The sequence below is a fragment of the Bubalus bubalis genome, chromosome 6, assembly GCF_019923935.1.
Source record: "Bubalus bubalis isolate 160015118507 breed Murrah chromosome 6, NDDB_SH_1, whole genome shotgun sequence".
NCBI lineage: Eukaryota > Metazoa > Chordata > Mammalia > Artiodactyla > Bovidae > Bubalus > Bubalus bubalis.
The window spans coordinates 92823061-92833805 of record NC_059162.1 but is presented as its reverse complement, the minus strand read 5'-3'; the positions used below and the strand labels follow the sequence as shown (position 1 = coordinate 92833805).

The following is a 10745-nucleotide window of genomic DNA, read 5'->3' as shown; positions in this document are numbered from 1 at the left end:
AGGCCTGGCCGGCCGGGCAGGACCCAAGCACTTCAGCACCTTCTGACCAGCAGGAGTCAGCGCAGAGTGCAGTTCTGGGGGCCCACAGAGTCATCCCACGGAAGGAAGTCCAGGGACGCAGGGTTTAGTGAAGGTGAGGTGGCCTGGGGGCACGTGCAGCCCCTCAACTCGGTGGGGGTCAACAGGTTGGGCCAGGACCACCACACAAAGCCTGTGAGCCCACTCTGTGCTCCCGGGGGGCTGAGCATCCAGGCAGAGGACCTTCAGGCTTTGGGCTGCTCAGAGTTCCTGGGCACTGAGTGGGCGTGACTGATGGGGTCCGTCCCATAGCAGACGCTGGGATGCGAAGGGGGCTGGAGGCAGGCCTGGGAGCTGGAGCAGAACCCTCTTCAGGGCCTTGGTCCCTGCAGGCTTGCCCAGAGGTGGCAGACTAGCCCCGCGTGTCACCGTCACCAGCGGGGCCAGAGCTGGGCCAGAAGAAAGCAGCCCCCAGCTCAGAGCAAAGAAGAACGTCTGCCAGGCAGAGCCGCCCCACAGAGGATCACGTGTCCCGGAAGTGGTGGCCCCCCACCACTAGAGGTGTGTAAGCATGCTGCTGTAGAGCCCAGTAAAGAGCAGCTTCCTGATCCGTATGGAGCAGAGATGTGCCACAGGAAGGGGGCCAGTAAGGCAGGCCACACCATGGGAAGAGTTATGATAGCTGGACATTTGATCTGTCATAGGTGATTAGGCCTTAAGGAAGGAAGGATGCTCCCAAGGTGGATTCTATAGCCTCTAGCCCTATAGTGGGAGGGGGAGCCTAGGGCCCTTCCCGGACTCTTCAGACTATGACCCTGGGAGGAAGATGGAGGTAGTTCAGGAGTGGGGCCTGGGAGGCAGGTGATTGTTGTCGTTCAGCTGACTCTTGGCGACCCCATGGACTGCAACACGCCAGGCTTCCCCATCCTTCACTGTCTCCTGGAGTTTGCTCAAACTCATGTCTATTGAGTCAATGATGCCGTCCTACCATCTCATTCTCTGCCACCTCCTTCTCCTCCTGCCTTCAGTCTTTCCCAGCATCAGGGTCTTTTCCAATGAGTCGGCTCTTCGCACCAGGTGGCCAAAGTATTTGGAGCTTCAGCTTCAGCATCAGTCCTTCCACTGAATATTCAAGACTTGATTACCCTCCTGATTCTCTCATCCCCTCCCCCAGCTTCATGGGCTCCATGGTGCAAAACCCTGGGGCTGTATCTTCTCCCCAAAGTGCATCCAGAGCAGGCTGTGTGGCCAGGGTCTTCTGTGTTCCCTGTGAGCCTCCTGGAGACACTGTGAGGCTGAGGAGAGCGAGGGAAGGAGAGTCTGAAAACTTCTTGGGCACATCCCCTGCTTAAAGCAAAGCATTCACGGATGGGAGCCAGGCTGGCTGAAGAAATGGGTTTCTTTTGTGAGGACTGACCTGAGGGTCCTGCCTGTAGAACCCAGGCTATGAGCAGAGTGGTCTGTCCACATCATGGTTCCCAGACAGGCCCCTGGGCAGCCCAGCGCGTGCTCTGCTTCCTGCATGTAATGGCTCAAGCAGGCCTGTCCTCACTCTGGCCACCAGGACAGTCTCATCCGCACTCTGGCTGCCCAGGCAGGCCCGTCCACACACTGACAGCCCAGACAGACCTGTCTACACTCCAGCTATGCAGACAAGGCTGTTTACATTCCGGCTTCCTGGACAGCCCCGTCTGTACTCGGACTGCCCAGACAAGCAAGTCTGCATTTTGCCTGTATTAACCCAATAAAGAAATGCTGGTTTGGGTACGGTCACTAAGCCCACAAGACTTGAAAAACAAAATACCTTTATTTAGTTATTACTGAACTTGAAAACACAGAAAGGAATAGAAAATCTAACTCCTCTTCATCACATGGGCTTTGGGGTGGGGGGTGGGGAGTGCTGACCTCAGGGCCATCTGGGCAGCTTGACTGAAACATCCCAGGTGAGTCTGCATCCCCAGTCCTGGCTGGCTCATCTGTCCAATGGGAGACTAGCCCGGGGGTTTCTAGAGGCCTTAAAGCTCTGGTGAAGACATCTTCATCTCCACATCAGATGAGCTTTATGAGACAGAACCGCTAGGCCAGGAGATGGGACGGGCTGTGGCACGTGGAAGGCAGTGGGTCTCGGCTTTAGGCTGGGCCCGTCCTTGGGGAGAGCTGTTGGTCTGAGGCCACGTGTTATGGGGCTGGGTGGGGGCGGGCCTGGGCTGGGACGCAGCTGGGGCAGAACCAGGACATTGCTATGTCCTCATAAACTGCAAGCAGTGATGGCTCTGGGGCTCCTGGAGGGGGCAGAGCCTCCCTCTCAGCGTCTGACCCTGCAGCCATCCCTGTCCTCTGGCAGGGAGTGGCCAGGGCGTGAAAGCCTTGAACTAGAGTCCTAGTCCTGATATCACTTGTTCTGAGACCTGAGGCAAGTGTTTTCAGCTCTCAGAGCCTCAACTTTGTGATCCAGAAAGTGGGGACCACACCCCTGCCTGCCACCCGCACAGGCCAACCCAGTGGAAATGTCACAGTTGGGGCTCAGGCTACACCTGCCTGTAACTCTCCAGCTGGGACCCCACGTGCAGTCTTTCCCCTTTCTTACACTCCACTTTCCGTCAAGTGGAGCCCATTCTGGACCCTCAAGGGTGGGGAGATAGTGTGAGTCTGGCCCTTGTGCTCAGGGAAGTAGTGAATTGAAATCCTGCCCTTGGCCCCTAACCCTGGAGGCCTTCCCCAGGCCCTGCAGTTCCTCAGGCTCAGACGTTGGTCTCGAGCTCACTGATCTCAATGGTGCAGTGGTCCAGACTGGTGGTGGCTGGTTCCTCATCCTGCTCCACCTGGACGGGGACGTGGTGGGGACAGGAGGGCCCCAGGGTCAGCTCTGCGGCCTCAGCCACGCTCTTCACACAGCCATTCTGCTGGGTTGCCACGATCTCCTGGAGGCTCACAGGCTTGGTCTCACAGGGCAGCGGTTTCTGGGGAGAGGAAACAGGTCTTGGCAGCAGCAGGAGGGACTGGGGTCAGACAGTAGGGAGGACTGGACAGGCAAAGGGCTGGGGACAGTCTGATTGGTTTTCCTACAGACATGCTGTGAGAACTTGCTAGGTCATAGGGCCTCTCTGGGCTCCAGTTTCAAGTTGTCCTGCCTCCTGGGACTGTCTTAGGAGAGGGGGCACCTGCCCCCTGGGATCCAGTGTGGGAGTGGACAGCTCCCCTGCCTGAGCCTCAGTGTCCTCCCCACGGAATGGGACAGCCGCTCCAAGTAGTTATTGAAGGAGCCCTGAGGACCATGAAGCTCCCAGCAGACGTGTGAACGCTGGCCTTGTTGTCAACAGGACACGAGGGTATGGCTCCCTGAGGATGCTGTGTTCACCACCGGCCATGGTGGGTGTTCAACAATCAGCTGTGAGAGGAGTCTGTCACCCGGGTGTCCGTGAGCAGATCAAGGTGTGGAGGGATCGGTGGAAGGCTGCCCCGCTGGTGGGTAGCTGATGTGCTGCCCTGCCCACCACTCCTGGCTGCACCCTTGGGCCTTTGGGCAGCCTGGCTGGAGGCAGACAGTGTGCTCACCTCAGTGCCCGTGTCCTGAGCGAAGTCTTTCCGGCAGACGTGAGCCATGATCCCAGCAGCCAGTGCATCGCCCAGCACATTAATCATGGTGCGGAAACGGTCCCTGGTGGGCCAAGGTGGGCGGTGAGCGGCAGGCCCTCTGTTGTAAGGAGAGCTGGGAGAGGGCGGTGCTCATGGGACGGGTGTCTTCCTGGTCCTCCCGGCCCAGCACCCCCTGGCGGTGCTGAAGTGGGGGATGCAGGCATGTGACTGTGTGGTGTCTCAGGGCCTGTGTGTCAAAGGGCTTGGGCTAATGCTCCGCTCCCACCCTCCTGAAATTCTTTGTAGTTTTTGAACAAGGGATCCTAGGTTTTCACTTTTGAAAACTGGGCCCCACAGATCATGCAGCTGGGCAGGTGTCAATGAGTACCCACTGTGCCAAACCATGGCAGCTCCCCAGTCCACTGTGAGCGCCTGCCTCCCAGGGGACAGGAGAGGGTGGGGGAAAGCCCACTCACAGAGCCCAGTCGACAGCGATGATGAGGGTGATGTCGTCGGTGGGAAGGCCCACGGAGGTGAGCACGATGACCATGGTGACGAGCCCGGCCTGGGGGATGCCGGCTGCCCCGATGCTGGCTGCAGTGGCTGTGATGCTGCAGGAGAGGGTAGGGAGCATTGCTGGGCCCTGGACCCAAGGAGGAGGCCAGAATGCCAGAGCCTCTGGGGGCAGCATTGTGGAGCAGGCATTATTAGGAATGCCACAGCAGGGCATTCTTGGGGCAAGGGCATGCCTCTGCCCAAGGTACTGTGGTCCCAGAGGCTGTATCCCTGGCCTCAGCAGAACGTCCTAAGAAGTCTGTGGAAAGCCGTGTGTCTGGGTTTGATCCCTGGGTTGGGAAGACCCCCTGGAGGAGGGCGTGGCAGCCCACTCCAGTATTCTTGCCTGGAGAATCCCATGGACAGAGGAGCCCGGCAGGCCACAGTCATTATAGGAGTCCAGGAAGTTGTCCACGGGCTCCCATCGTCCACTCGCACTGGGTCCCCAGGGTCAGACTTGTACCCTCAGGCTGGCATGCGAGGCCTTCCCCTTCACCTCTGTCCTCTCTTAGCACCGTCCCTCAGCTCTAGCCACACCAGCAGCCCCTCCACTGTCCTCAGTCCCGCCTCTGGCCTCTGCTTGCCCTGTGCCTGCCTGCAGTGCTCCCTGCTATGCATGTCCCCGCTGCAGGCCCTCCTCTGGGCCCTAGCTCCCCAAGTTGCTCAGAGCTCCCCACCTGCAGGGCAGCCCTGGGGAAGAAGCGTGGTGCCCTGAATCATGAGACCCCAGCACTGACTTGCTGTGTGGCCTGGAATGAGCCCCTTGCCCTCTCTGGGCCTCAGAGACCACATGAGATATGGGAGCTCAAGACTCCCGAAAGCCCTTCCAGAGCAACCATCTCCAATCCACACTGGGTGCAGGGTGTCAGGATCACACCTGATGGTGATGATCTGGCCGAAGTCCAGCTCATAGTTGTTGACCTGGGCAATGAAGATGGCAGCCACGGCCTCGTAGAGCGCCGTGCCATCCATGTTGATGGTGGCGCCCACGGGCAGCACAAAGCGGGCAATGCGCCGGTCGATGTGGTTGTTCTCCAGCAGGCACTTAAAGGTGATGGGCAGTGTGGCTGAGCTGTGAATAGAAGGGCCAGTGTCTGCCCATCACCCTCCTCCAGGATGGTCAGGGCCCCCAGGTTGCCAGCTGGTCGGTAACAGAAGCGACCCCCCCAACCCCCAATGCCAGGCAGCGGGCCCATCTAGGGTGAACAGACTGAAGGAACTTTTAAAATGGTCATGTGGCCAGACTTGCCCAGGCTCAGGGCCTTAGAGACCCACTGTGCACACTGGTCAGGAAGGGAGTGACTGCCAGCAGAGCATCTGATAGGCGCTGGGTGCTGCGCTTTACACCTCATGGCTTCCTGCTACGAAGGTTTTGAGTTCCTTTAACAGGTGAAGAAATGAAGCCCAGAGGGGAGGAGGGGCTGACGCCATGTCACATGACTATGCAAAGTGGAGATGAAGTGGTCAACAGCAGGGCCCTGGGTGGGAGCACTGACTTCGGGTTCCAGCTTCCCGCTAGCTTAGTGGCCTTGGCACCTTCTCAACTTGTACGTGCCATAGTTTCCTTGTCCCAAACAATTGGTGCACTATGGATCTATTAGGATTCAACAAGAGAGTGCTTAGAATAGCGTCTACATATCGTAGGTGGCTTCCCTGGTGGTTCGGGCTTCCCTTGTGGCTCAGCTGGTAAAGAATCTGCCTGCAAGGTGGGAGACCTAGATTTGAACCCTGGGTTGGGAAGATCCTCTGGAGAAGGGGAAGGCTACCCACTCCAGTATTCTGGCCTGCAGAATTCCATGGACTGCATAGTCCATGGAGTCACAAAGAGTCGGACAGACTGAGCGACTTTCACTTCACTTCCCTGGTGGTTCAGACAGTAAAGAATTTGCCTGCAATGCAGGAGACCCAGGTTCAGTCCCTGGGTGGGGAAGATCCCCTTGGGGAGGGCATGGCAACCCACTCCAGTATTCTCGCCTGGAGAATTCCGTGGACAGAGGACCCTGGCGGGCTACAGTCAATAGGATCACAAAGAGTCGGACACAATTTAGTGACTTAACAAGCACCCATTGTAGGTACTCAACCAATGGTAGCCCTGGCTCTTGTAGCTATGTTGTTACTGAGCTCCCAGTAGCAGTGTTGGGCCTGAAATTCGGGTTTGCGTAGCCCCACAGCCCTTACTCCCCACAGGTCACTGCCTGGGAGGCCCAGGTACACTTGCCAGAGCCCCTCATGGGCCCCAGGTATGCTGGGCCCGAGGCTGTGGTTCTTGTAGGAAACGGTGAGGGCTGCTGGTACTGCTGGGGCTTAACCAGCAACGTGGGGGCCAGCAGCTGCTCGGGGCTTCATCTTTCCCTCTCCTCTCCTCCCTCTGCCCTGGATGCGGTTCCCAGACAAGGCTTCTAGGGCTTTTCCTCACTGGTTCTGCTCCTCCCGAGTCCTGCATGAGGTGCTTCTGCTGCCAAGGGTGGGTTATGTGGCTGCCAGGGAAGGAGGTCTGTGGTGGCCCTTATTCCCATTTTACAGACTGGGGGACTGAGGCCTAGGGAAGAGAAGGCAGTAAGAGATGGAGGGAAGAGCCAGGCCTTTGAGGCCAGAGACATGGGCTCAGGTTTAGGTGACTTCCTATGTGTAGAGCTTGGACACTCACTGTGGTAAGAACCACTGTTTCTTCACAGGGTTAGATGCCCAGTAAGTGACCACCTCCTTCCCTCTCCTCGCTCAATAGCAGAGTCTGCATGACTTCATCTCCCTGGGTCTTCTGCACTCAGTTGCGGTCTGGGATGCTTGAGGTCAGGTGTTGCTTCACCAAGCCCAGAATGGCCTTAGTGGGTTATCTCCATTAATCACACAGCAACTCTATGTGCCAGAGGCCACAGTGATCCCCAGTCTGTATATGAGGAAACTAATCCCACCACCCGGGGAGGTGGAGTGACTTGCCCGCAGTCACAGAGCTAGTGGGTAATGGAATCATGACTCAGATTCCCACTGTCTAGAGACACTGCCAACGTTGTGACATGGCTACCTGCCAGTGCCAGTAACCGGGCAAAGTCCCTGAAGAGCAGAGGGCCTGACTCCAACGGAAGCACCACATGGCAGTGAAAGGCGGCAGAGACTGCAGACTCATCACTCTTCAGCTCTGCCTGCGCCTGACACGTGGACGCCAACCCCCATGTGGACTGAGTGAGCCCTGGGGATGCGGAGGAGGGCTGGCTGCCGTTCGGGAAGGTAGGGGCTCATGCATTTCAACAATAGGTCTTGTTACCACATCCTCCCCCAAGTTTGTGAAGTAGGTCACATCGACACTTTCCATGGTTCCATGGCTACAGACAAATGATGGCTGGACAGAAGAATAGCTTTCAGCCATGGTCTCCTCCCTGACACTTTCACTGCCCAGGGCTACCTGGAGGAGGTGGCCAGTGCAATGAGCAGGGCCTGGAGGATGCCGCGGATGAAGACGATGGGGTTCTTTTTGGTGATGAAGAAGTAGAGCAGGGGCAGGATGAAGAGGCCATGGACGACCAGCCCGCACACCACGGTGACTGCATAGAAGCCCAGCTTCTTTCCTACGGTTGTGGGGTTGTCCATCTCCAGGATCTTGCCAGCGATGAGAAACACGATGCCAAAGGGGAAGTACCTGGGGTGGGCAGGGCAGTCGGCTTACCATCAGGCAGGCAAAGACCCTGGGAGGCCCCAGACACTACATCACTGCCGGGCCTGTCTTCCCTGAGCCTTCTAGGACTCTTGTGAGGATAGAATGTGACTATGTACCTGAGTACCTGGCATATGGTGTCACTAATGCCCCCTTAACCAGTCCAGCCATGCACAGCCTTCACCCTTCTGCCTTCTTCTGCAGGCCCACATTTCAGCCCAGCAATGAGACAGCCTCTATGACTGACCTTGGCAAGCCTCTGCCTTACCTTATCTCACTGTGCAGGGTTGGACTAGAAGATTCCTAAGGTCTGAACTCTGAGCCAAGGAGTGGCAGCTGGCTGTCACTTCCAGTGTCTCCTTTCTCCAAAAGCTGAGCTAATGAGGCCCCAAGAGATGGGGAAACAGCCTGAGAGGTCAGGAGGATTAGCTCTTGGTTTGCCTCCAGGGGGCCTGTCAGGGCCAGAAGTGGCAGGCCCGGGGCTGGAACTCGGCCTGGGCAGGGCTGGGGGTATCCTCCTGTGCAGCTTTCTGCTCATTCCTACGGGACCACGGGGTCCCTCCAGCTGCCCAGGGCAGGGCTGGAAGTGGGTGGAGTAGGTAGGAGTCCACCCTCGACCCCCACGACGAGGCTCACCACACAGCCACGGCCACGATCTTCATGACAGACTCGTTGAGGCACTGGCAGAAGCTGACCAGCGGGGCCCCGCTGTCACCCATGCGGCCCAGCATGATGCCTGCGGAGGGCGGGGACACAGCAGATGACACCCGGCAGAGGGAGGCAGACCTGCCTGACACCTGCGTGAGCCAGCATGTGCTGGGGCCAGGCATGGACAGACCGCAGGCACACACGGATCTCAGCGCCTGGCCGACAGCCCAGCAGCCTCTGCCACCCGGCGCTTTCCCCCTGCTTCCCCTCCCTTCCTGGCCTCCCCGCTGGAGAGGTCTGTGACCTCCCCACAGGGATCCATCTCTTCCTCCTCTCTACCCAGCAGCACGTGCCACCTTCTAAAGATAAAAATGCTCCCTGCCAACACCCGCAACTGACTTTCCTGCACACAGAGACCATAACCAACAGCCCACCCGTCTCACCCTGGCTCAGAACCCACTTGGCCTGGCCAAGCCTCTAACTCCTGCCTCTGTCTGGCCCCGCTTTCCCTTCCTCACTCTGTTCCTGCATTCTGCCTTCTTCACATTTCTAGGCTACATCAAGCTCTTGGCTGTGGTGGGGGCTTTGTCCACTCAGTTCCTGATGCCTGAAGCCCTGGCCTGGAGGCCTGCACCTCCCCAACTTCCCCTTGGCAGACTCCCCATTTATTTTCTAACCTGTCTCTTTCTGATCCCCTCATATCACTTATTACAACAGGCATCCACTGTGTTGTTCTGTCTCCTCCAATAGAAAGTTAACCCATGAGGGCAACTTATCATTGAATGAATGAACAAGGGAATGAATGACAAAGCTTTTTCCAAAGCCCCTGTCACCCTCCCCTTGGGGTTCTGAGCTCATGCAGGTAACCACAGTTAGGTCACTCCCAGAACAGTGACAAGCACGTGCTCTCCCACTGGTGACACAAAAATGGAGAGCATAATACACTCTGCGTCTGCCTTCATGGAGCTGACTGTCACCGTGTCCAAGAGGTTCATCCACTGACTCAGCCGGTGAGGGGCGGGATCTGGATCCTGGCCTCTGGAACCCCAGGGAAGAGCTCTTTCCCTGCCCAGGATGCTCTGAACCCATGCGGAACAGGGAGCAGCTACCACGGGGGAGGGGAGTGGAGGGGCCCTACTGGGGTGGGCAGGAGAGGCCAGAGAGGCAGGCGATACTGGGCCCAGCTCTGTCCATCTGGCCTGTGGAAGCCCGGCTGAACTCAGAGCCAGGCTCCCCGCTGACTGTCCCTCCCCAGATATTCCTGCTCCTCATCAAGCTCCCTGTTCCACTCCCAGGCTCTGGCTGGCTTAGAGCAACTGTACATGTGGAGGGTGGCAGTGGGCTTCCTCCCACAAGCAAGGCCAAGGCCACCTTAGCATCAGCCACATCCCAACACCAAGGAGAAGACGGGGAAGGAGGCTCAGTGAGGGGAGCAGCTGCACGGTGTGCTCACACACACTCAGGCGGGGGCCACAGAGACATCGACAAGGCAAGAGGACACACGAAAAATAGTCACTGACACGCAGACAGTGACGTGCTCAGTAAACAGTGAAACGAGTTGAAGGCTCTCAAACTTTTCTTTAGTTCTGCTAATAGATGTCCTTTTAGTATGCTCCCAGCCCTAAGAGAGCGGTGATGGCTGGGGAAAAGGAAGAAAGTCCAGGGCGGGGGACAGATTATCAGAGGTGCTGAGGATGATTCCAAACACCGTCCTCTCATACACCAGGGTCTCTGAGGTCCTGGCCCCTCTGTGTGCCCACCTGGCCTTTTGACCAGGATGAAAAGAGCTCCATTCCCCAGTGTCATTCATCTGCCCATCCACCCATCTTTCCCAGTCTACCGAGCACCTGCTCTAACCAGTCATGTGGTGGCTGTGGGGCTACATGGAGACCAAGACCTGTCTCTGCCTGCATGGGATGCACACAGCTGCCGTGCAGGCATTAAACAGCCACACTAACAAGCAGGCAGTTGTATTGGGTCAAACGTTTAAAGAATAATAGAGGGCATCTGACTGGGGTTAGACTTTTCCCCAGGATGGGATGCTAATATTAAGCCCCCTTAAGGATGAAGAAAAGTGTAGCGGAGAGCGAGGGGCAGGAGCAGCCTGGCTGAGGGAGGCGCCTTCCAGGGACAGACAGGCAGAGCGGCTGGGGAAGTGAACCAGCCGAGAGCGGCAGCCTGACCAGAGCTCACAGGCTCTGCAGGTCACGCAGTGTTTGCACCCCTCTCCGAGGACAGTGCAGCCAGTGGAGGCTTTACATGGGGACTCAATGACCCTGTGAGGAGGACACACAAGGAC

The 10745-nt window shown here is 57.7% G+C and overlaps 1 protein-coding gene across 3 annotated transcripts in view; it reads right to left on the bottom strand.

The window, feature by feature from the left end:
• Window positions 1-1806: 1806 nt before the first annotated feature.
• Window positions 1807-10745, bottom strand: part of SLC1A7 (solute carrier family 1 member 7) — a 58618-nt gene continuing 49679 nt past the window's right edge. For all 3 annotated transcript variants that reach the window (XM_044945005.2, XM_025288717.3, XM_006063806.4), the window contains exons 6-11: window positions 8435-8534; window positions 7550-7783; window positions 5027-5221; window positions 4071-4205; window positions 3574-3676; window positions 1807-2978 (exon numbers count right to left, since the gene is read on the bottom strand). In XM_044945005.2, coding sequence (XP_044800940.2) covers window positions 2760-2978; window positions 3574-3676; window positions 4071-4205; window positions 5027-5221; window positions 7550-7783; window positions 8435-8534 — 986 coding nt within the window. In that variant the 3' untranslated portion in view covers window positions 1807-2759. The remainder of the gene's footprint in view (window positions 2979-3573; window positions 3677-4070; window positions 4206-5026; window positions 5222-7549; window positions 7784-8434; window positions 8535-10745) is intronic.